Source organism: Rhea pennata, chromosome Z, assembly GCF_028389875.1.
Source record: "Rhea pennata isolate bPtePen1 chromosome Z, bPtePen1.pri, whole genome shotgun sequence".
NCBI lineage: Eukaryota > Metazoa > Chordata > Aves > Rheiformes > Rheidae > Rhea > Rhea pennata.
Window position 1 is genome coordinate 7,250,870 of NC_084702.1, and position 26,357 is coordinate 7,277,226.

The 26,357-nt window shown below is 39.7% G+C and overlaps 1 protein-coding gene across 1 annotated transcript in view; it reads left to right on the plus strand.

Annotated features, from left to right (window-relative positions):
- Positions 1 to 1,251: 1,251 nt before the first annotated feature.
- GLIS3 (GLIS family zinc finger 3) overlaps positions 1,252 to 26,357 on the plus strand; it is a 144,212-nt gene continuing 119,106 nt past the window's right edge. The window contains exon 1 of the mRNA XM_062599941.1: positions 1,252 to 1,659. Within this exon, the coding sequence (XP_062455925.1) occupies positions 1,275 to 1,659 (385 nt within the window). The 5' untranslated portion in view covers positions 1,252 to 1,274. The remainder of the gene's footprint in view (positions 1,660 to 26,357) is intronic.

Below are 26,357 nucleotides of genomic sequence, written 5' to 3' on the forward strand. Positions count from 1 at the left end.
TTGCTGAAGCCAGATCATAATACTTAAATAAAACTTTAAAGTGTACGTGGATATAGCCATAATGTAAGTGGGAGTTCAGCTTTGTGTCAGTTTAATTTGTTTGTCTGAACAAGTTAATTAGGTGCTGAATCTGTGATTGAGCAAACTGCTAAAGCACGTGCTTAATGTTAAACATATGAGCCTAGAGATGAAAGTTGAGCATGTGCTAGTCAGTCGAGTTAGGGCTGAAATTACACCATCTGTGCGATAACTTAGCCCAGTGATTTACACTGGCAAGTGCAGCTTTTGTCTGCAAATCTTACTTATCTTAGGAAACATCTAGATCTAGTCTGGATCCTGCCTTGGGACAGGTCCTGGGCAAGATGGTCTCTCAAGCCCTTTACCAGTCTCTAAGATTTTATTAGTAGGAAAACATAGCTGAGAAAAATGTCTTTGAGGAAAATCAGAGTTGCAAAAGCGTTGGCAGAATTTGAAAACTGTCTTTGAAAATTTGCCATTTGTTTTTCTCTACAGAATGTGCCATTTTGTAGATACACTACATAAATTCTGGTAAATCTACAGGTTTACAGTGAGCATCCACTTTTGCAGTGACTGCAGTTAGGTTTGTGAATACTGCTGTGCTGTGCTTTCTTGCAATACTTTTCTACAGTGAAGTGCCGCAGAGCTATAGAGTCTTCTCTATGATTTCGTGTTTTCCTCTCCTCTTTGTTGCATTTACATCCTTTAGTATGTGACCTGCCCTCTCTTTCCTATATCTGCATATTGCTTGCCTGCTGAATTTGGTTTTCAGCATCATTTTAATTAATAGACTGGGGAGCTGGCAAAAGAGAAGAGGCAGCTATGTTCATCCCAATGACAACTGCCTATCAGAGGCTTTAGTTACTATGGCTGTCGTCTTTCACTTGCTCAGTATTCACTGGATTTCATGACTGGTTTAGCTGATACAAAAACAGCTGGCCTTACTGTAAACTTCAGCTTTTGAAGAGGCAGGTTTTCTCCTTATTAGTGCTCAAAGTCATTGCTTAACTTTGTCCGCTCTCCCCGACTGGCCATATAGCACTCACACTTTGCTGCTTATAATCAGAGAGATCACAAAGCTGGACATCGTGTGCTGTCCTCTCCTTTTTGTGTTACTCACTCCAGTGTCAATTCTTTTTATTGATGTATTTTTTCAAACAGGCTTAATGCACAATGGATTACTTTCTGACTTTGGATTGATATCAGTCCTAGCTGTGGGTCAGTAAACACACACTGGTTATTTTAACTGCCTGACAATGAATGGGAGGCCATGTAGTGTGAGTCACCGGACAACAGGTCTTCCTTATGGACCTGGGACAAGCAGTGGACAGCAGGTCTCACCAGTGAGAGTTCATGCAGGAGCACCCTGCCCATCTTCACATAGCAGCACCCTAAGGTCAGCTATTGGAAACTCGTCTTCCAGCCAACACTTAAAGATGCCTATTGGAGGAGTGGTTGCTCCTCAGAGCAAGATCATGGACAGCACTATTCACCTTCCTGCGCTAAGTCCCAGGAGACAAGCAGTCACAAATGGGAAGCCTTTCTTCCAAGTCCCACAACCCCCAGGACTGCCAGCCCCACAGACTTTAAAGGCAAAACTGCAAGACTTTGGAAATACCTTCTCCTCATGCACAGGTAAAGGTAAGACTCTTTTTTTCCTCTTGCTGTTAGCAATGGCATTTCTTTTCCAGTATCATGTAACTACATGGTACTGGTTTCACTGGATGCAATCCAGTGTCTTCTTTGCCTCCCTTATTACTACGGAAGAGGAGATCCTAAAAGAAATGTTCTGTTGTTTTCCACTATCGTAATTTATGATCTGGAATTTCCCAGATTCTTTGTGGTATACAATAGTTGCTTGGAATCTCTGCGTTGTCCTAAGATTCCTTATCAGCTAGGTAGTCTGCCTTTGCTTTGCTAACCCAGCATCTCAGTTCAGCAAATCCAGATAGTCATTTGTGTTTGGTAGAGTCAGAATGTTGTGAGTGCTGTTGGAAATCTTCCTTCCTGGATAGGAACACAGCTATTGGTGTGTCCCATTGGTGGCTAGCAGCAGCTTATTGATGGAAGCAGGGATGTACTTACAGTTTTTAAAGTGCTTGGGTTGGACAAGTTATGTCCCATGGAGCATGTCTTAAAGGATTGCAGTCCATTTTTAGGAACTGTTGTGTGTCAGAGAGAACCTCACAAACCTCACAAGGTTTGGAGGCTAGTTCTGTTTGGGTAGGTTCTTGTACATCAGAGATTTACCTGTCTGTCAGAGGTTAGTTGACTGCCTGCTCTTGAGTCTGCAAGGTCAGACCAGAAGAGTAGGTTTTTAGTTCCTGTTGATTCTGGTCATGCTGGAAATGGGGGCACTTTCTTTGAGGAATTTTGGTAGCTTCCTTTCAGAACTCAGTATATGTGGACATGAGAACTGAATGGACAGAAAAGAATTAGATGCTTCAAAATACCAAGAAAAGTTTTGGTTGACATCTCAGTGAAGGTGCAAAAAAGAAGACAAGAGATTTCTTGTTTTATTCCAAGTGGATTGCTTCTCACCACTTTCCTTTCTTTCTTCACTACTTTACTTTGAACATTTGCTAAGTCCATCCCTATTCAGTGAGGCACTTCAGCTTGACACCAGTAGCATTTTAGAACATGTTAAAAATTAACTGCATACTTGAGTGCTTTGCTGAGTCAGGCCTGTTGTAACGCTTACACGGATTCATTGGGTGACCTCTAAGATCACCCATTTTGGTGCTTGCGTAGGTAGTGCTAGTGGGGGTTATTCACAGCATCTGACTTTAAGCTTCCACTATTGGCAGTGAAGAAAGGCAGACTCCTCATATGAGGAGCTGTGAAGGAACTTTTCTGTGTCTATTTCTGTACAGGCAGAGCCTGATTCCTATTCTTGGCAAAATGAATAGGAAAGTAGGGGATCCATGCTGGGATATATAAGAGAGCCGGATATAATAGCTGGTCCACCTGCAATATATTTTGAAGAGTGGCACTCCAAGATGAAGATCACCTAATTTATTGTCCCTGACATAAACTGGATTTGATCTGCAGTCCCTGAGCCAAAACTCCATTTTGGCTGTTGCCATTTTCATCTCCCTCCTTGGACTGCTCATTCCAGAGTGCATAAAGTAGTGTGCTGTTTTGTAAGATGAGGAATAGAGACCTCAGCTGAAGGCCTGACATTAGGGAAGTTTTTGTATAAACAATGCTGGTTAGATATTTTGGGCCTCGATAACCAGAGAAGAGGCAGACAGGTGAGGTTTGCAGAGTGACAACTGGAAGGAAAATGCAGTAGGGAATATAACAGGAGAGACTGGGAGAGGAAGAGCATGGGAAATGCTAGTGGATACACATACATGTCTTTCCCAAAGCCTACTTCAAATACGGGTTTTGCAGTGAGGCAGTGTGGCATGGTGAGTACATGGCCATAAACCTGTTGTCTGCACTCTCTTTTCCACCTTACCTCTTCTCAGTGGCTTCTCCTTCTTCAAACAGATGTTCCAGTATTCAGTTGGGAAACTCATATTCCTTGTGAACAGTGTAGTCTGCCTTTGTTTTGCTAACCCAGCATCTCAGTTCAGCAAATCCAGATAGTCATTTTGTGTTTGGTAGAGTCAGAATGTTGTGAGTGCTGTTAGAAATCTTCCTTCCTGGATAGGAACACAGCTTCCCGTTTGTGGCTAGCAGCTCCTTGTTCATGGAAGCAGGGGTGTACATTTATGTTTGTTTTGAGCAAATGTGATGTGTGCTGATTTTTTAGAATTGGTAGCTTAGCAGGAAGTCCAGAGATAGGCAAAAAGATAGTTACCATGGAAGAAGATAGCATGGTCTTCAGATACCATTAAGTTTAGATTCAATTTTTCTGTTGATTAGGATTAGTAATTCCTCACCTTTTAAAGTCCTTGTTGTCAGCAGGATCACCTATGGAGTTAAAGATTATGCATACTGGGAATATGTTCATTATAGAGGAGCTAATTTTCTCACACACAGCCATGTCCAGATAGTTTTCTAAAACTTTGAACCTTACTATGATGTATAAACCTTATAAAATAAGCCTACAGCCTTGTAGGACATGCTGTTTATGTATGTACAATTCTTTGATATTTCATCCTCTTCTAGTGTCTGGTACATAGAGGAAAATGTCTTTCTGCAGCTAGTTATTTTAGTTAATCCTTTATCTCAAGAAAGCAATAATCACTTTTCTTTTACAGTTGTCTCAGCATTAGTTACAGAGGTTTGCTATATTCAAATTTTTTGTTAACTTCAAAACGTATAGGATAGTAATAGCAAAATACACAACAAAAATGGCATGTTGGAATACTTTCTCTGCACTTTTTTGATAAAATGTAAATAGTTTTATTTATACTATACTATCGGGTAAAATAGTTTTAAAAACAGGTGCTTCTGTTGGTGTTCTGTTTGAGATAGAATAGAATTCTACTCTTGAGAAAGAGTAGAATATTCCAGACCAATCCAAATGTGTGCATTATTTTATGCAAAGCTTTTTTTCTTTTTCTTCTTTTTTTTTGACAGAAACTGGTGCTGAATTCACAAAAGGAGGATAGAAATAATCTATAGTAATTGGAACATGCATCTTTACTTTGTGTAAAGTGTATTTTATATGACTGTTGCAAAACTGAATGGAAATGATTTTTAGAAATGGTACTCTGAAGTCACATTAAGAGTAACTGCTATAGTTTTGTGTGTGCTGAGAATCTAGAACACATTGTCTTTTCCTGTTGTATGGAGAAAAAAGGCATGTCTGAGCAGGCACTGATGCATGGCTCTGACTTCAGCGTAGCGTTACTTTTCCTTCCTTTGTGGTAAGGAATGTTTGATATGCCTTCCAGTCATCTGCAGCTCTGGATGGCACTGCTGTAGCCTGGTGGAGAGGTATCATGTGGGTAGCATTGCCTTTGATTGTCTTTGTTATGGTCTCATGCTTTCCTTTGCTGTGTCTGGCAAGACCTTTTCCACCGGATGCGGTGGAGAACTCAAGCCATGGAGGTCAGTTTTGCTGTTTGCTCCACCCTGGCTGGTGTGTAGAATCTGGAGGTGTCAGTACGTGGGTATGTGGCTGAAGCTGTTGAGTGTGTGACATGGCAACATGTGAGAAGGGGCAGGAAGAAGCAAACATGGATGTTTGTTAGTAAAAATGCCTAGCAGCCCTGCTGAGGAAGCCTGTGCAGATAGGCGTAGACTCATTCTATTTCCAGGCCTGTTGTGAAGACGGCAGTCATCATTCATTTCTATGACTCCCAACAATGTTAAGGTTGTTCCTTGATAGGAAGAGCATTGTGTATTTGATTGCTTGTTGTATTTTTCTTGTAAATGTCAAAAGCTGACTGTATTTTTTCTCTGGTCAAATGGGTCAGGAGATAAGGTTTACCTATAAGATGAGCATGCTTGCTGTAAGAGATCACTAAGGCTCTTCCTTGTCCTAGGAAGTGTCAAGAGGCATGTTAAATTGTGGGGATGGGTGTTTCCCTTTTTCCACTGGCTCTGTGGAGCAGCCCTCACAGTGTTAAGCTGTATGAGAACGCAGAACTTGGTCAGGAAGAATCATTTGTCCTTTGTTGCCAAGAGAACCCTGTTTCCCTTGTGAACAGTAACTGCATTGGTCTATGAGGAGTGTTATGTGCAAAAATGTTAATCAGTAAGCAGCCTGAACACTTGAAATCTCTTTTACCTAGCTATTTTGCTCTGTAGTGCTGTTGGTTTTGTGTGTCAGCTGGCAGAATATAAAAAAAATGTTCATCAGTATTCTGTGCAGTTCCTTGCACAGAAAGCTTGATTCAGTCCTATTTTCTGTTCCAGTTGGTTTTTTAATCAATTCCCAGCAGTTTTCAAGCCTGGTTATTGACAATGTTTAAGTACAGCAAAGTGATTAAATAATAAAGATCTCAGTTGTATCCAGCATGACAGATTTTCCAGCTTTGCATATGCTTCAGTGGCCTTGACATGGTTGAAAAACAAGGCAGGACTCCTTTGCAAGGAAATAATTAATGGTAGTGCTGGCAGTTGTCTGGGAGGTATGCTGTACAGCTAATGAGGATGAGTCGCAATGTGTCCTTCTGTCAGCTTTAGCAGTCCAAAAAGGCAGAATATAAAACGTAAAAAACCTTAATTGTGGAATTAGTTGTATGGGTTGAATAAAGCAACTGAGGGCAATCCTGGTAAGACTGGGCTCAGAGTCTAGTTGGAGGCCTGTAGTTAGTGATGTCCCCCAGGGCTCAGTACAGGGGCCAGTCTTGCTCAATCTTCTCATCAGTGACCTGGACAAAGGGACAGAGTGCATCCTCAGCAAGTTTGCTGATGATCCCAAGCTGGGAGGAGTGGCTGGTATTCCAGAGGGCTGTGCTGCCATTCCGAGAGACCGGGAGAGGCTGGAGAGCTAGGCAGAGAGGAACCTCATAAAGTTCAACAAGGGCAAGTGCTGTGTCTTGCACCTAGGGAAAAATAACCCTAGGCACCAGTGCAGGCTGGGGGCTGCCCTGATGGAAAAAAGCTCTGCAGAGAAGGACCTGGCAGTGCTGGTAGATGACAAATTGACCGTGAGCCAGCAATGTGCCCTTGTGGTGAGGATGGCCAATGGTATCCTGTGGTGCATTGGGAAGAGAGCTGCAGCAGGTCAAGAGAAGTGATTCTACTGCTCTCCTCAGCCCTGAGGAGGCCACATCTTGAGTATTGCATCCAATTCTGGGCTTCCCAGAGAGAGATGAAGCTACTGGGCTACGAAGATGATCAGAGGACTGGAACATCTGCCCTGTGAGGCATGGCTATGAGAGCTGGGCCTGTTTCAGCTGGAGAAGAGAAGACTGAGGGGGGATCTTATCAATGCGTATAAGTACCTGAAGGGAGGGTGTCAAGGGGATGGGGCCAAACTCTTTTCAGTTGTCTCATGCGAAAGGACAACAGGCAATGGGCACAAACTGAACCACAGGAAGTTCCGCCTGAATGCAAGGAGGAATTTCTTCACTGTGAAAGTGACAGATCAGTGGAAGAGGTTGCCCAGAGAGGTTGTGGAGTCTCCTTTCCTCGAGATAATCAAAAACCTATCTGGATGTAACCACGTCTAACATGCTCTGAGTGACCCTGTTTGAGCAAGGAGGTTGGACTAGATGATCTCCAGAGGTCCCTTCCAATCTCAACCATTCTGTGATTCTGTAGTTCTGTGATTAATGAGCATGTGCTGTGAAGCTTAATTTGCCTAAGTTATACCTGAAGTGATCTTAATTTTTATATAAAGTAGTGCACACATGCCTACTTCTTTGATCTAGAGTAGTGCATACATGCCTGTCATAAGATACTCTGTTGCAGAGGTTATTTCAGGTTATTTAATTTTTTGTCATCTGTCATATTTCAAGCATGGCTCAGCCTTGAATATAAATAATGTTCACTAACTCCTGAGCATAAGTGATGGAAAGTCATGGTTTACATAAACTCTGTGCCTGGCTTTTTATTTTATTTTTTTTTAAGAATTTTCTTTGTCACAAGTGTTCAAAATTCTGTTTAAGAACAAAATATTTAAGAAAATAGAAAGAGACAGTGATAGTACAAAACATATTGTACTAGGTGTTACAAAGGTGCCAGGCAGTTTACAAAATTCCCTCCGGAGTGTTAGGCCTGATGCCAAAAAGGATCTGTTTCTACACTGAAGCTGTAAATTCCCTCAAGAGCATTAGGCATATTGCCAGCACTTACCCATTCTGTGTTAAGAGTTTAATTTAACTTCTGCTATATTCAATTCTATACCTTTGTCCTGCGGGCCTGGATAGGACACTTTTGAAGTGCAGTTATCTGAAGTACAATATAGTAAAAGAGCACCCTCCGAGCTTGCATTTTAATATTTCTGTAGTGCAAGTATTATCATGTCAGACTGGGGCAGGCCAGTGGAAGGTGATGGGCCATATTTACCAGTAGCTTTATGACAGCTGCTTTCACTGGGAGGGCAGCTTGCCAAAATTGCTAAAACCACCCAATAGTTCTCCCCAGCTGGAGGGCTGTAAAAGGAGCATGGGCCAGCTGGGTCTGTGCTATTCTTGCGATGCCACAGGCAGCCTCCAGGAAGGGCTTAGTGTGCTGCCAGTAGGAATTGCATAGAACAGCAGCAGAACTCCCAGGAAAATTCCCAGCGGAGAAGATCACAGCAGACCCCCCCTCCTGGGAAAGGGAATCTCTCGGCAATATAGCATATTCTTCCCTGCTCTGCTGTTGCTGGTGCGTGTGCATTGATGTCATCCTAAAAACAGATAATGAATTTCTTTTTCCTCTTTCAAATTTGCAGGGAGCAAAAATGATAACTGCTGTTCAAACCACTGGGGGGAGGGGAAAGTCAAAAACCAGCCAATCTATTCATTTTACATTTTCATTTTACTTTGTTTAAGAATCATCATGTTGGAATATGATCTTTCAGGTCTGTTTTATCACCAAGAAGTCACACTAACAGTATCTGTCTTCATGCAAAGAAGAGTTTCAGGCGCTTTTCATAGGTGAAACTTGGGATTAAAATCTGGTTGAAATTTGGGAGTTCTGGAAGTTTTGCACCAGAAAATTGTTGAGAGCTGTGTCTGTGCCCTCCACTTCTTCTGAGCAAAGTAAGATCTGAACATTTTTGTGTGATTATGGGTAAAAGCACTTCTGCTGTGCTTCTATTTTTTACATTCATAAATTTTGGATAAGTTGTTTTTACATTTATGCAGTGCTTTGATATCTGCATCTAGAATGTGCTTTGTTCATATCAAATACAAAGCTCATTTTGGGGCTGCATGTGCACTAGCAGATAGTGGAAGGCAGGATGTTTGTGCATCTACATGGAGGAGCAGGGCATCGAAAAGCACTTTGGTGCATGTTTAGCCAAGGATATGTGCAAGCACTGGCTTTTGCAAGTGGATTTCCCTTGTTTAAATATTACCATGTTATGTTAATACTTCTTTTTCTGGCAGTCCTATAACATGATTTTCACTGTGCTCCTTCATGTGGTTCACGATGCTGCAGAGCTCTTTGGAGGAGGCAGCAGGGAAGCATACTGAGCTGCCTGCTTTGGTTTAGGTGCTCTCTCCCACCCCGAAACAGGAAAGAGAAGCTGCCCTGTTTTGTATGTGCAGTGCAAAATTGGTCTTTCCTTGACCTTTCAATATTCCTATAGGGCTGTAATTACTCAGAATGCAGTAATTCCACTGAGAGGAGTACTTGTCCATGCCAGTGAAGTGTTTTCTTTCCTCTTTAATTTTTAGCTGGTCTTTCTGCTGCTGAATTTGATAATTCCTCTGCCACTGAGTTCAGTGGATCTAGGAGAACTGCTGTAGCTGTTTGTATGGATATTTCTATAGGGCATGAATTCATCAAGGGGAAATCATGCTTAACCAATCTGATAGACATCTATGGACGTTGTTGTCAAAACTGACTATTGATGGCAGCATGCTATGGTTTTATTCTGGTCTCCATTACAGTAGCTGCTGCTGGAGCTGCTGTGTGCTGCTTTAGCATCATGTCCCTATTCTTCCCCTCTCATGGTTTGTCTCTCTGCTCTGTTAGGATTTGTGGGGAAGGGTTTTCTCTACAGTATGTTTGCCCAGTGATGGACACAGCAGCTTCTCTGGCCTCTGGACATTGCTGTAATAGAGGTCACAATGAAAGGCACCAAATGTAAGACGTGGTGGCTGGTGTGATGTAAATGCCTACAGCGAATAAGTAAATGGGAAGATTGTTCTCTGTTGAACAGACAGAATTTTTAAAATGTACTCTAAAATGTAAGCACAGAGCAGACACAGCAATGTGAGGTTCCTAGTGAACTGTGTTGGTATGAACCACAACAGCCAAATGTGGTTTTAATCTTTTATCTCTCTTGGCAAACCAAATTATGGCAGAAGAGTCATTTTTGAGTTTGTTGCCTTACTAGCAAAACTGCTATTAAATTGTGAGATTATACTCTGGCATTTCAACAGTGATAGGCTGGATTCCTCTGTTGGTTCTCTTCATCTTTATTTGTGATCTAGGTGGGATCATGATCTTGTTTATCTTTGACTGATGCAATAAGTACTTTCTCTTCATTTTGCCAAAATGAAGTCTCAAACACTCCTAAAGGGGGAATTTTTTTGAGCCCTGAGCAACTGAGAAGGCTATTGCCCACAATTTGCCATCATGTTTGTAGGGCTAAGTCAAATACTGCCATTTTAACCCCTGACTGGATGTTGGTGAACTCCTTGCGGCCCTACCTTTCTTGCTTTGTGTTGGCTGAAGAGATATATAGGAAGCAGGATAAGTAGTGTCTTGTTTTTTGAGGGTTACATTGCTGCTGAAGCTGATGAACTGTTTAATTGTTCCTAGGAATTGGAAGTCAGCTCCGTCAGTCCCCCCCCCCCCAGAAAGGGAAAGAGGGGATTAAGGGGTGGATGAAAGGCAGAAGGGCCTGGGGCAGGGGCAGATGAAGCATCATAACAGAATAGATGTCAGTGATTGAGCCTTTTCCTTCTCGCAGTCCTCTGCCTAAGTCTGCTCTGGCACTTTAAGTTCAGCTGATATGCAGTCCCTGTAGAAATAATGTGTTCAAGTCATATTCTCCAGCTGCAGCCCTAAGTGGATGAAATAGCACTTTTTCTCATGATACAAATCTCAGTTCGGTGGGATTTCATCTGGTCAACTCTGCAGCACAATCGATGAAATCAGTGTTTTAAACTGTTTTTCCCAGGATGCAGAGAAAAACCCTGTCCCTAAATAGTCTTATTGGGACTTGACACATTCATAGGCTGAAACAGAATATGGTTCAATTTTACCATCGCTGTCTTTTCACCAAAATACATTTTAAAAGCCTGTGGGAGAGGTTGATCAGACAGAGGAATTTCCTTCTGGAGCAATTACCCTGTTTGTGGTAGGATTCTTCCATTTAAGATCCATGGTGAAGTACATTGTGTGCTCAAGCGGAACCAGTGTTTGCATATTTAAGGCACTAGCAAATGCTTTGCTAATTGGGGAGCTTAGATGTTGTTTTTCTGTCTTGGATGTGTATCATTCAAATGTGAAGGAATGAAAGAGAACGCTGTAATAGGTTTCATCTGACTGGGTATTTTAGATTGTCTAAATGGACAGTCCTTGTAGTTGATTATCCAACTTGGTTTATGGAAAGACTGAACATTTGCATACATGACATTTCTAGAGACAGTCCTTCAGGAGAAGTTAAGTTAGTTAACTGAGCAGTAACAAGATGCTTCTGAAATAATGAAATAATTTAGTATCTTTGCTTAGTCACTCTTACTTACAACTGGGTTCATTGATCTAGTCAGGGGGTTAGGAGGAGCTGGAAGTTTTGGCAAGAAGAAGGGGTATTCTGGGTGCCCTGGGAGCCACATATCACGGGGAGGAAACTCCAGTTTTCCTCACTGTGCTTTCCCCTTGCAAATGTGCCCCAAAGTCTCATGAAGTTAGTTCCCTAGAAGGCCACAAACTTCAGCGTCTTCTGCTTTGTCCCACTGAGAATTGCAGGCTTAGACTCTAATCCCTACTTTGCGTGCTGGCGTAACTCATGTCTTTATGGTTGGAACTTTTTTTGCAAAACTGGATTTCGAGGGAAGATCAATAGTAGAAAATACTGTTTTAGCCCTAGAGGCATTCCTCTGTTCAAGAAAGGCTGCTTTGAATGACGTTGCCACACTACTGTTTGTTTTCAGTAAAATATGGCCTTAAAATAAGGATTTTACTGAAGGTGAATATCCAGAAAAAAGGATACTAACAATGGTGACTGGGTGCAGTATTCTATAAATACCTACTATTTTCTTTCCACTTCTATGCAGTGCCTGTCTTTTTCAAAGGCACAAGAGCAGCTTGACCATTGCCATCTGGTTTGCAGCTCATCTGCAGAGCAGTGAGAGCAATTAGGCTAAATCATTCTCCCATTAAAGAAGCCAGATTTGGGTCTTCAGCAGAGTCTCCCTCAGTCTCATGGAAGTCGTATTGTTTCCACCACGAGAGAGTTTAGACATTTCTGGTTTTACAAGAGATTTTGAGCAATTCTTACCCTACTTGGTATTTGAAAAGAAATCTTTACAGAATCTAGATGAGAAGAATTAATGCACAGCATTGAGACATCCTCCTTGAAAATATATTGCAGAGTAGATTAAAATTGGAAATGTGGCAAATGAACCCTGACAAATACGAAGAACATTCAAATTGACAAGCTTTAAAGTCACTTTTTCCCCAAAAAATCTTTGTTGTTTTGTATTAGTCTTAAGAAAATGACAAAAATGCTAAGAAAATAACAAAAACGTAAATGACTGCATCCAGCAGATGTGCTTTTCCAAATCTACGGTCCATAAAGGTTATTGTTCTGCTGAAGAGTTGCAGCAAAATTTCAGGAACATAGTCTCCGTGCAGCACCAGTTCAGCTCCCCAGATGCTGTTGAAAGAGGATGCAGGTTAGCTCTACCATTAAAACAGATGTGCCTACACTTAAGGTGAATATTATAAAATTGCTATTTTAAAAATCAGGATAACAACTGGGGGTACTTTAATGTCTTAAAAGAAAAAAGTAAGTAACTAAGCAAGAAGAGAAACAAAAATGTTCACACGTGATCCCCACAGCCAGTGCAGGGACTTGTGTGCAGCAGCAGCAGACCTTGCCCCGGCCCTGCTGGTCCCTCACACCTCTTTCCTTCCTGCTTGGCTGTCCCCCACCATCATGCCTGACTTCACCCTGAGACTCCGCTGCGCATTATACCCGCATTTCAGAAAAGTGCAGACTTGGGTGCGAACTGAGAGTGAATTTTGGGGCTGGATTGTGTTTTGTGAAGATTTTTCTGGATTCTTTTTGTTCGTTCTTAGTGCTGAGAGTTAGGGTCTCGGCAGAGAATCATACAGGTCACCAGTTTGGGTGTTATTCAGTATTGACTGGACTGAAGATGGAGGTGCCAAGGTGAAAAGGTTCTCTGCTTTTCAGTGTCCTGAAATCTTGGGTTATGATGAAAAATGCTTCTATTTCACACTAATAGCTCTTTTCTCAGTTCTGTCTCTTTCTTTATGTTACCAGAACGAGGCATCTAAGCCTACACTGAAGGTTTTTGAGAACCCCTAAGTACTATTATATCCTACTGTTTCTGCAAGAAGCTTTATTCTACAATTTAGGAAGACATTTTTCAAAGGCTCCTGTCCATCTGTCTCACTTGCAAATTTTAAGGCAATTTATTCACTGAAAAGAGTTTGGACCTACCAGGAATTTTATGTGAATTATTTGGAAATACAGTAAACAAAGGTTCTGTTTGTGTCCAGAAGGTAAATAAGGAAAAAAAAAAAAAAAAAAAAAAAAAGGTTGAAGAGGAAAAAAAAGGAAAAAGAAAAAGGAGAGATGTATCAACGGTTAAATCATTTTTACTTGGATTCAGTTACTAAAAAGGCAAATGGAAAAACTGAGAAAAAGTTTTAGTCTGTGCCTGAATTAATACTTAAGATGACTTATAATTCATACTCTATTCAAATACCAAGATGATATGACAGATTCTCACCATCACTTCTGACACTATTGAAAGGGCGATTGCTTTGGCATCTAATTCCAGTGCTTAATTGTATAACCCTACACTTTAACATCCTCGTTCCATCCTATTAAAACATTTTCAGTGCCTCATTTCTAAGGATGAGTCAGAAGTTCTGCAGCAGTGTATTTGATCTAGATTAAATGTCTAATATACACCAGCACTTGAACTACTGTTAGTAAATCTGCAGTTGACTCCCAAGTTCTGGGTAACCAAACTGCAAGTTCTGTGATTAGCTGGCGCTCTCAAATACATATTGGTTTTCCCCTCTTTTTTTTCAATGACTGACCTAGCACTGGTGTCAATTCATTAATGAAAGGTCTCTTCTAACATAGTGTGCAGTGTTCCGTGTGACTGTTTTGATGCTTTTGGCAGTGGCGAGGGGAGGATGGTTTGGATATTGATCTGTTTAAGCTTGTAGCCTTCCTGGCTGGCAAGTCCCTTGCTTGTCCTGCACCCATCCTAAAGTTCTGCCCTGAAGCCAGGGGTATTTCTCACTGAAATTAATGGGATTTATGTGATGACAATAATATTTGTGGAATCCGGACTGGTTGTAGTGCAAGTAAATTACTTACACATGCTGGCTTGCAGGGCCATGTCAGGGGGAAGAACTTCCTTCTAAATAGTATTGCTGTGGAAATCTCTTTCTAAAAAACCTCAGTGCTTATGGGAATAAAGAGTCGTAGCCTGGGCCTTAGGCATTGAAAATGTCAGTATAAGTAGAGCAAGCATATTGAAATTTGTAAGTGCACTTCAAATGTATATTATTTCTGTTATGAACACTGCTCTTGATTTAGGTTTAGTAAACACTTGTGCACTTGTATTAGTTGCAATTATACATTCAGTTTGTCTTCAGGGCATGTTTGTAAATATATTTGCATGGATTTGGATCTTAATATTCTGTAAGTTGGGAAGGACCTAAACAGACCCTTGGTTTGTTGTATCAGTATACACTGACAGTTGTAAGGTAGATAGTAATTTGTTTTTTGAAGGCATATGACTGAAATAATACTAGCCTTCAAACCCAGAACACAATGCACATGTCTTTGTCCCAGAAAAAGAAGGACACTCCTGAGTGTGCGTTGTGTGCAGGGGACAGTTGCCGTCACAGATAACTGCAGTGCTCAGAGAGGGAACTGAGGAGGAAAAATGAACCTTCTGGGGCTGGTGACCCTGTACTAAGCCTTGCAGGTCAGCTTGCTAGCCCAAGTGCTAGCTCAAAGAGGTGTGAACATACAATCTGGGAAACTTTTTCAATATGTCTGTCTCCCGGTGGTCAGAAAAGCAGGGCTTTTTACATTCTTGCTAGTGGAAAATATTGCATCAATGAACCCTGACTGCAGCGCAAGTTTCTTCTTTAGTTTGGGGAATCTTTTTATTAACCTTGTCGATTGGAAAAGGCAGTAGGATCTGTGCAGCTGGAAAGACATTTCTGCTAGTTGTTAGCAATTTGTTCTCTCTGCTAGAGGATAAAGTTGAAACTTAGTATGAAAGGTTGCTGAAATAGATTTGTTTTTAGCCTTTCAAGTCATAGAAGTTTTATTAGAAAATGTTTGACTTCTACAGACTCTGCCAGAAAAGTATTTCTATGACAGAGATTTCTACAGAAGTGTGAAAAGCTTTGTAAAAAACTTAAGTTAAATTCCAGAGTTTTAGACTAATTCATTTATTTTATTCTAGTTAAATTCTATCACATAACTTTCTTCATAAGAGACATTTTCTTGAAGTTAATGTGGTAAAATAGTTTTGAAAGAAAGTTAATTCAGTTTGGCTACAAACTGTGAAAGATAAGACACTTACTAAAGAATAATAGTAGTTTTGAAATACAGAAAGAAAAAGAATATGTAGGAGTTTTCTAACTCTCTTCTGTTTAAAATATTAGAAAGTCAGCTTATTTCAGAATAAACAGAAAAAAATGCTAAAAAGCAAAATAATAAGGTGTAGAAGAGTGGCAAAACATCTAATTTTCTAGCTGGAAACATTTTTGAAATGCTGTTTGGAATATTGAAGTCAGCATCATTATTTTTTGTAATGCATACCTAATAATTTGTTGTACAAGATGCAGTCTGAAGTTCAAATGATTTCATTAAACTGAGTGAATTGCAACTTCTAAAACAGTATGATAGTGTTTATGGGCGGATTCTCCTAGCAACTATTTTCATCCATTTTTTTTCTGACAAATAGGCTTACTATTTAGAGTGCATGGCAAATGCCTGGCAAAGGTTAGCACCTGTAAATTAGGGCTGGTGGCAGGTAAAGATTGACTCGGTAAAGATTGAGGTCAGTCCTTGCTCTTTCTGGTAACTGGTAGTATATGTCAGAAGCGCCTTTGGGGAAGAAGCCTTTTAACAGGCACAACAAAATCCAAAGAGGTGGAGGGCAGTGGTATATTTAAACCTTACCTTTCATGTCTTTATGATGTTCTTGCTTCCAGTCTATCTTCTCTTCATGCTGCTCTTGTTGTTTCCCCTTCATTGCTATCTTTGTTGTTTGGACTTTCCAAGGCATGTTGAATTGACCCTCAGTCTACACTTTCTTTAGGCAGTGAGGAAGAGCTTACTGTGGAAATGCTCAGAATAAACAGTGTTATAGTGTTGAAAATACGTATTTTACATAGAGCTACAGGAAGACACGGATATAGAGTAGCTATACTACAGCATGAGACATCTGCTCTGTGAATAGTGGAAGTATGTGTTTGCTCAAGAAGGTAATGATATTTTTTTCATTGTGTTTTGATGCCGACTTTTTTTTTTTCATTTTGTGTTTTATTTCCAGTAAGACCTGGGTTGGCTGAAATTCATTTTGGTGTTAGAGATGAACACACGTGCGTGCGTGCATGCGTTTGTGTGTGTGTGTGTGTGTGTGTGTGTGTGTGTGTGTGTGTAGGAAGGAGAACAATGTGTGTGTGACCTATGTTTACCTAACCACAGAAGAGCTGTCAACTGGGCAGAGGGTGCCAGCTCCCATTCTGCAAGCCAAGGTGAACACTGAAGACCAAATCTGTGCAAATCATGTTCTGGCTACCTGAGAATTTTGCAGAGCTGCACCTCCAGAGAGAGCCCTGTGAAGGATTAAGCCTCAGAGTACACAAGTTGCACCAGGAAGGCACATTTTTTTTTCATTTTCTCTGTTTTTCTTCAGTGCTTTACTTTCTTTACTTCACTACTCTCTACCTCTGTCTTCACAGAGTACTGTGGGGCCCATTTTTGTTGGACTTTTTTGTTGGTCTGCTGTTGGATGCAGAACAGTATAGTCTGGTACTGAGAGTTGCATCCTATCTTTGCTCTTCTGAAATCAGAGCTGTCCTTGTTTCATGGCGTATCATATAGAAAGGGAAGGCAGACCACTGGAAAGAAAATTTCCAGAGCTTACTGCACTCTGACCCTTTGTAGCCTTCAGAAAACAAAGAAGGTTAGCAGCTTCCTTTATGGAAGGCCAAAGCAAAGGAAAGACAATGCAATTTAGGCCAGAATCTCTGCTTTAGATGAAAATAAATTCCATGCTTTGTTTATTCCTTGTTAAGAGCATAAAGTGCAACATACTGTTGCTTTGTATTCTGCAGAACAAATCTGTAGCATTAGAGCACACTGTATAATTCTTACTCTTCCTGACAGTGTTGCAAAATGTACTCACTCACTCGAATTTATCAGTTGAATTTTGGGAAAATGAAGTATTTGAGTTTTGTTTCTTGTGTTTTCACAAAAGCCTGTCATGAAAATGAAGTTTCCAAACACTTACAGCATGACAATGAGCCTGAGTTTGCTGTAGTCACTTGCACATTTCTTTGATGGGCTTTTTAAAGGACTACAGCACCAGTCTCACTTTGGCTGTTGCTCACATCTAAGTATAGTGGAAGAAGTGAATTAATGAGCTGATAGGCTCTTCTCAGAGTCTTATTTTGCACATATGCAAATAGAGGTGGGTCCTGAGAGTGGTGTATCTGCGAAATGAGTTCATCTCCAGGTGCTGCGGAGAGCTGCTGTTGGCACGGCACTAGACCAAGAACGTTCTCTGTTGTAGGCATGAAACAATGGACCTTCTTCGCATGTCCCCAGTGGTCATATTTTGTTGGGCTCTTGTGTATCTGCTACAGAGAATGCAGCTGAGACATTCAGCTCTTGTTTTTCTATTGTGGCCAGATGATGAATATGAGCAACTCTTGCCAATTAAATTGTATTTTTATACTTCAGAGCACTGTGCAAACATTAACTAATTATACAACAACAAAATGGGCTATTTTGCTGTTGTTGGCACAATACGATACTGTGTAAAGATAATGCACAGACTTTTTGATTTATGAATATGTAATGATCATTTGCTTGTGAGCTGTCATGGAAAGGTTTTGTGAATACCAATATTGGGTTTTTAAATCCAGAAATTATGAATAAACTTACCAAAATCTTTGCAGGCTTCAAATTCTTCTTGTGCCTGTAGTCTGCCATGTATGCTTGCTTAGTCTACTGGGTATTTCGGAGATCAGTGCTGACATTTGCCAGCTAGCCCTAAAATCACGAGAAAAAACTATTTCTCATGTGACCTAGGGAGACTGTTTTGGCCATCAGGGTATGTTGCGATGCACCCTGGGCTCCATGGCCACATCTCGCTATGGGCACTGACCTCCTCTTCGGCCTTTTACAGGGCGCTGCAATCTCTTAGCCTCACTTGGACTCACACAAGTGGCTCACAACACCCAAACTCATTTGTCATTCTCCTTCTGTTTTACATCTTGAGTGGCATATAGCGGATGAGAAAGACTAAATCATGAAATAGTAAGTGGCAGTTTGGGGTGTATGGGACAGCATGCCTAGTGTTAAGGGTAGAGGGCAAGCAGTATCTTCTCAACACCATCCTCACTGCCTTATATTGAGTGGTGGTGATTTATAGCTGGAATTGTGAGGTCTGTGAGAATATATTCCTATCCTTGTTTAAAAAATGTCTTCTGATGTGCTACAGCAGTTGACTTAATCTTCTAAGTTCCTATATTAAACATTTAGAACCAAATAAAAAAAACCAAAAAAACAAAGAAAACCTCTTTTGGGGGGAAGGTTCTTCTGCAAGAAAGATTTTACATTCCTCAGCTTCTGCGAACACTAAGAAACTGTGTAATAATATGATGTTTAAACCAAAAAGAAACAATCTACATTGACTGTGTTAAAAAAAAAAAGTTCTAAAGAACAAGAAAAAATAGTCATGAGCAGATTTTTTCCACGTTTGCTTTTGTTATGAATTCCTTTATCTTATACTAAGCTATAACTTCATTAATGGTCAAACTGAATGATTGCAATAGTTCTTTACCCTTAGATCACTAAAATGAATCTTTTAAAGCAGGTGCTGGAATCCTTTGCAGGGGGTTGTTAAAACTGAAGTTACACATAATGATAATAATCTCCTTTTTTCCTTTGCCACCACCCAGCATGCTATAGCTAGACTAGGATTTCTTACTTTTAAAAAACACATGAAAAAGAAGCAAGGGTTTATAAGGATTGCAAACAAGAAACCATGGGCTTAATTTTAATCCAAACACGCATGCTCCTTATAAGGTTTCTTCCATTATTTCTTTAAAATATATAACTTAGGTACAGCTATTTAGATCTATTTAGGTTTATACACTTTAGATTTAGTTATTCAGATTAATATAATTCATAGATGTAACCTGTATAGCTGTGAGCCAATCTCATGAATGCTTAAGAATTTACATGCATTTACAGATATGAGATGTGCTGCTCCAGAAGGGTTGCCCTAGAAGTCCTTTATATGGTCCAACTGTTGAGCTGCTCAAATATTTGATGAATTGCATTGCATGTTTTTAAACTGATATCACAAAGATTGTATAGAGATTTCAATGAAGTAACCTACATTTACCCATTAATCATTTTAGAATTATTTATGCTCTTTCCTGATCTTGAGGTACAGACTTTGAATAATTTGGAGGTAATATAGTTAAAATTTTTGTTATGAGCATAGTGGGATTAGAAGAGTAGAAAACACAGAAAAAAGCTGAATCTGATCGTGAATACTTCAGACATTATAGTTGCCTGTGTATAAACTGTTAACTCAAGAACTGAAAAAGCTGAAGATACGCATGTAGCTGACTTTTGCCTTCATGTGTTACATGGTGAAATATGGTTATCTGTGATGAAAGGAAACGTTTTAATTTCCCATGTGTTCTTAGACATGGCTGTGTAGTATCTTCTGTTCCTGGGAAGTACCCAAGTATAATTCCTAAAGAGAAACAAAGAAAGCATTAGTATAGTGGGTATTTGTTATGTGAGGCTAGGATTCTGTTGCACTTCTTATGGTGCAACAAGAACAAAACAATGGCCTGAGTAACTTGTCTTCAAAACTAACTTGATGAAAACTGTAATCTTATCAGCATAAACCAAAGCTTAAAGTTGAAACTGACTGGTACTTATGTTGGACCAGAAGTCAAAGGAACCACTGAGTACATAGCTGATTTTACTGAGGAGCAAAGATTGACAATATAGTCTGTGTTTTTTTTTTTTTTTTTTTGAAGATACTTTTATTTGACATTGAAGAAAATGCTGAGGGTGTCCAGATTTCAGCATTTGACTCTGTCATTTGCTTCCCTTGAGACTATAATTCCTGTCCTTCTCTTGATCCCAGGTGAGGAGCAAGTGGCTTCACATCTTCTATGTTGCCAGCTGCCCTGGTTCTGCAGGGGAGGGCTGTCATTCCTCAGTTTATCTGTTTCAGGGCATCATGGGCATGTAATTCCTGCTGTACACCCATGTAATACACACCTGGTAAAATCAGGTGAAGGAGCTGTTTAGTCCGTTATCTAAATTCTGGAAAGGGCACACTTACGGAAAAATGTTCACTTCTGTGATACCTTGAGCCCAGACTTTGCAATGCTGACTGAGCCCTCATTATTCCTCTTTCCTTGGGTTTCTCAGACAGAAATACCCTTTAAGAAAACAAAAACAGTAACAAAAATGCCATGCTGCTTAAAAAACACCAATCCTTGTGTAATGACATTTTAAAAATAGACATTGGCCTTTACAGAATTATTCGAAGTGAAAGTATTAAAGTTCCTGCTATTGTCTGAAACCATTAAAGCATGCCTGGTTATGAAATTAGTGATTTTCTTCCCTCTAAATGCAGGCCTTTGGAAGCCCTACAGCTTCATTATTTGATCAGAAAACTGAATTCTAAATACTTGTCTGATATTTAATATTCCTTTCTCACACACATTTTAAAATAAAATCATCATGGGAAAGTTCCAGATAGACTCAGATAATTCTTTTAGAAGTAGATCTGAAGCCTGGAGTGATGCTGGAGTTCCAGAAACTCCCCAGGAGATGCTCTCCTCCTCACCGCTTTGGGCAGACTCCCCATATTTACCTCTTCTGGAGCAGACTCACAGGATTCCCCTGGTTTTCTTCTGTACCTGTATGTTGAAAGCTCCACTTGTCCTGGACTGCAAATTCGCACTGTCCTCATTCAGCTCTCGTGCAAACATCATTCTTGAATGTTATGTGAAGATGAGGAGCTGGTAATAAAAAAGAAAAGATATGATAAACTTCATCCTAGTTATTGCCTATTCTTAGACCATAAGCACTTTGACACCTCTCTCCAGGCCTGGTTTAGTCTTTTGGCATTGCATCTGGCTTTGCTTTTTGTCTTTAGCATGCAGTACAGACTACAAGTGCTTAAAGAAATATATATTATTTTTTAAATAAAGTTTTATAAATTGTGAAACAGTATGAATTTCAGTATTAGTGAAATCCAACTAAGGCTGACTAAAAATCTGATTTTTATCCTATTCACATTAACTTCAGGGAATCACAATCCACTATTTAAAGAAAATCAGACCGGAATACTGCAAAAAAATGCAAAATAATTGTGTGAAGAAGAGTAAGTGAACATCTGCATATGACAGAATTTTCAAAAATAGCCTATGTATCTTATGTGACCAGGTTCTGGTTGTAAAAATGGCTTTCGTACTTGGGAGTTCAGCTTCAGTGGAAGTCAACAGGACGAAGCCGTCAAAAATCCCATAATGGGTTTTGAACGTTCTGCGCTATGTAGCTCATTCTGTCCCTAAACTAATCTCAAGCTGGCTGTTGTTTGATTTTATAGGGAGTTAGTTACGCTAAGAGTAAGTTAATCTAAGAGTTAGTTACACATGTGGTATGACCAGCTTCTTTAAAAGCTTTCTGTCTCCATCAGGATGTTAGTGTGGTTTTCCATCCCAGAAGAATGGTGTTTCTGCTCCGAGGAGAGCGTGCATGCATTTGCCTTTTGCATGCTTCCAACTATAAGCAGTTATTTCAGTTTCTTGGACCGAATTGCATATGCACATTCCCACCACTGCTTTGGTACGCTGTTGAGTACTCCCCATGTCTTAACGTTACCCTTATTCATCAGCCAGCTTCTGGTATCAAATCCTGCCGATGCCACGGCCTCCACTCTGGTGAAGGAATAACTGTAGTTAACATGTCATTCTGCATAAATCAGCTTTGGCAAGGGCAGAGGCTGAGGGCAGGAGCTGGACTTGCCTGTTACAGGGCCTGAGTGATTCAAGTGGTCTTACTCCTCCCTCTTATTACTCTGGCTTTGTGGAAGGTAGATGGACCTGCTTTAACAAGAAGGAGTGAGCTTTTTTCTTTCCCCCTCCTTTCTTTCTGGCTACAACAACAAAAGACTTGGGAAATTCCAATTAATTAGCATGCCTTGGGCAAATGAAAGAATGAAATTGAAAGAAAAAATACCTAAAACTTTGAGAGGAGGGCTTTTGGAAGCATATAGTGCCAATACAGGTTTTAAATATTTGTAGCTGTTTGTATAATTTTCCCAGGGTTTGCCTCTGTGACTTGAAGGGATAAGAGCGGAAAAAGAAGTGGAAAGTTTTATTTGCATCACGATGTGATAACATTTCAGCTTTTAAGGAATCTATATGGGCTGCAACCTGAACAATGCTACTGGTGGGTGTCTCTAGAAATTAGTTTAAATCAAATTATAAAAAGAGAATTGCTGTCATTTTATTATTGTAATATACCTTATGAATCATATTTCATAGAACAAGGTTGGCTGTGAAGATAGTAGTAGAAATTTCCAAAGAAGTCATGGTAATCATCCAGGTGGACCCTGAATCCAAGGAGTACAGGGAGGAGGAGGAATATTTTCTCAGTTGGGGAAATGTTTTCCTGAACTATTCTGAGGTATCCTTGTATTCTAAAGTGAGAAAATGCTTAACCCACAAATGTAAGCACCCCTCTTTGATGGAGAATATTCTCTTAAACACAGAAGTTGCTTTCATGATACTTGGCTTTTGGCCTCCCTGCCTTGCAGCTGTGAGTTTCAGTGGTCCTTACACTTCTTTGAGGGCTTGCCTTTCTGACCTTACTGATTTTTGAAGGGAGAGTTACAACTACTTCCCTTAAATGCAACCCAGGAATAGCTGAGCTGATCATTATGAAGGTGGAACAACTAGAGATCAACACAGAGAGTTTTTTAATGATGAAAACAGTGTGTAAAAATAATTTGATTTTTCTTGACAAAGTCTATTTGTTTCAAAACACACACAAAAAAAGCCTTTGCCTCACATGTGGAATGAGATTTGCATAATGCTTTGAGATAATGCTATTGCAGAATTTCAAACTTTGATAGTGTCTTATAAATATGCTTGAAGTGTATTTATCAGTTAATAAGATTATCACTTGAAAAGACAGTTGTATTTTTACTGAAAAGATTTTTTGGGTGAAGAAATGTATTGGTATGTAGTGAAGCACCAAACTTTTAAATGAACCATTAAAGGGGCTCCCAAGGGGCTCCCATATGGTCTAGTGGTCAGGATTCCTGGTTTTCACCCAGGCGGCCCAGGTTTGACTGCTGGTGTGGGAATCCAGCCAGTATCAGTTTTGGGGGTTAGGTTTAGCTCAGGTGGTTAGAGTGTGGTGCTAATAATGCCAAGGTCCTGGGTTTGATCCCTGTATGGGTTACTTGCTTGAGGGTTGGACTACATGATCTCCAGAGGTCCCTTCCAACTTTACCAGTTCTATGATTCTATGAAAGCAAAAGCTGAACTAATTAACTGAACATAAAACTTCTTTGAATACATACGTTATGTGAGCTGTATGCTTGTTATTTTTGCGTGATTAAATTGACAAGTAGGATAACAGTCTTGTACAGTCTTTTAGAAGAAACAATATTAAGCAATATCTTGTTTTTAATGAGTGGAAAAGGAGAAAATTGTTTGTTTGTACTGCTTAGAAACTCGGATAGGGACACTGCAGTCTTAAAAATTACAGTTAGTATCCCTGAACAGTGGGTTTAATCTAGGAAAAAAAACAGAGTGAAATGTGACTTATGTTCCTTTTTGCTTACTTCAAAAGCCAAATTCTGTAATTCTTTCAACATTAACATTTGCCACTTGTTCTTAATCAGTATCAAAGTTCTGCAGGAACACATTTGTTTTTCTGTTGTCCTGTTCTAGTCTCCTAATTTTAGTCTCCTGAAGAAATAGAAATGCTTTTCTGAGAAGCAGTGGTCAGGTATTCTGGGTTATTTGTAAAGATTTAGAAAGTGACCCTCACGTGGGGTTGCGATTTAATGTTGGACAAGCCTTTATGGCACACTTTTTCACCAAACAGATGTGTCCTGCTGGATCCTGACAAGCAATGGCGGTGTGGCACGGACATATTAAAATGCAGCGGGTCAGATGTGTCCCTGGCCAAAGGTATGGACAGCAGCCTCTTGCTCTCTATCGAGCTAGAGATAGGGCACAAGGCAGAAGGTAGCGCAGAGATCACAGCAAGAAAACACAAGTTATGGTGTGAACAGGAGGTACGTCACCGTGCTGTATTGCTTCGGTGCATGAAACAGTGAAATCTCTCCAGTAACAAAGCTGTACATGTCCACAGTTGCATTTCGTTCTTAGCAGGTAGCAGCACTCACAGAAATTCTCTGAAACACTAAGAATATTGAGACAGCAGAAATTATCTCCTCTGAGCATTTTCTAATTAAAATTACATGAGGAAAAATTTTAGAAATTTATTGAAAAATGCTCAGCATTTATTTCTAGCCTAAAGAAAAGCACAGCTGAGCAGTGAAGGTTGGCCAGTGTTAAAAGGAAGCTGTGGTGGGAGATGAATTACAGCAGTCCAGATAATCATTTTTGTAAATTGTTTTCTTGTTGCCCCTCCCTAGTTGGCTGCTTTTGCGTAGAGAGATGTTGCTGTACTTCTAGTTCAGTGCAAGTATGACAAAAGTTAATTAAAAAACTAAAGTAAATAAATACTTTCAGAAATCTTCTGTGGACAGACAATGATGTCCTGATCTTGCTTTGCATCATCTTTGTGGTGATTCATTAGTACATGACAATTCTGCATTGCAATCAGATGATATCAGAAAAGAATTATTCAAAAACTGCCTGAGTTAATGAACTTTATTTTGCAACTGAGTGCCATAATATTTAAGGGGAAGAAGTGTCTCTCTACTCCTTTCTTCTTGAGTCAAACGATTCATCAGCATGTTTTAACAATATTTAATATCAGGAAGTTTTTACAATATTCTTTTACAATATTGTTTTTTGGCTTGCCACTGAGGAAGTACTGCTCATAAGTCAGTCAGAAAAAACAGTGCATACACTCACATTTGTACAAATATATGTTACGTGTTTATTTAGGTCAAATTCAAAAGTAATTTTCCAATGGCACTGCAACTGAAGCATGTTGCACTCCTCTGTTGTGCTTTCCAGTATCTGTATTGATACATTTTGAGGTTATTCATAGTTTTTTTTCTGATTGTATTGTAATGACATTCTAAGGAGCTGACCAAGACTGAAATTGAAAAGATGAAATTGCCTTGTTTTTTTTTCACCTGATTTTTTCACTGTTAGGTTAATTTACCACATGACTAATATATTCCATTACTTTACCAGTGGAGTTGCTCTTGATTCATACCAGTTATTGAAGAATATGAGGCTTTCCCAGTGTATTCATTTTTCAGAAGTGTAAATTGAACAATCAGGTAAGTTTAGTGGATAGAAACTTACCAGAGGCTAGTATAAGTAACTCTTGATACTGTAGAGAAGTGATAACATAGGGCAAAGAGGTGAAGCAGTATGTTTTCTGTAATAGGACAACACATGTCGCATATATACATGTCATAAGAAGAGGAAAAGCAGAAGCAGTTGTAGATGGCAAACCACTTTAGGAAAAAACAAGAACTCACTCTGCTAATTTCACCAGCAATGAATAAAGAATTACTCTCTGAAGCTAAAACATTTATATTTGAGTCCAGTTAAATATTTACCAGTTTGTGCTGCGGTTAACTGATAACTTCTTTATGCAAAATAAGAAATTAAAGTAGCTTTCAAAAAAGCTTTCAAATTAGCTTTTTAATTGAAGGAGGAAAGTCTTCCAGATGGAAGTAAAAATGTTTCGTTGGTAATATGAGACGTTATAAATATATGCAGATCTAATTGCAAATCTTGTCTTTGTGTTACAATGTGTGTTTTCTTCATGTTTCCCCAACTTAACTGTTTTATAATACATTTGTAGTTAGGTCATTAGAAGGCCATAGTCTTCATTTGGCCAAATTCAGTGGCTAAAATGTGTTCCACTCATTCTTGGGTGCTTTAAACCCGCTAAGTTAATTGCAAGATGTTGTTTTCACCAGTCAGTTCTGGATAAATTTTTACCCTTGTTCCACTTGAAGGGAGACATTGTTTTTCATTGTGCTTTGTCAGCCTCTTTTGTCTCGCCCTGGAGTCGCTGAAAGTACATGCTTGATTACTTCATACAAGTGAATAGCAAATAGCGTTGGAAATCAGTGCAAGCTAATTTACCAAGTGCA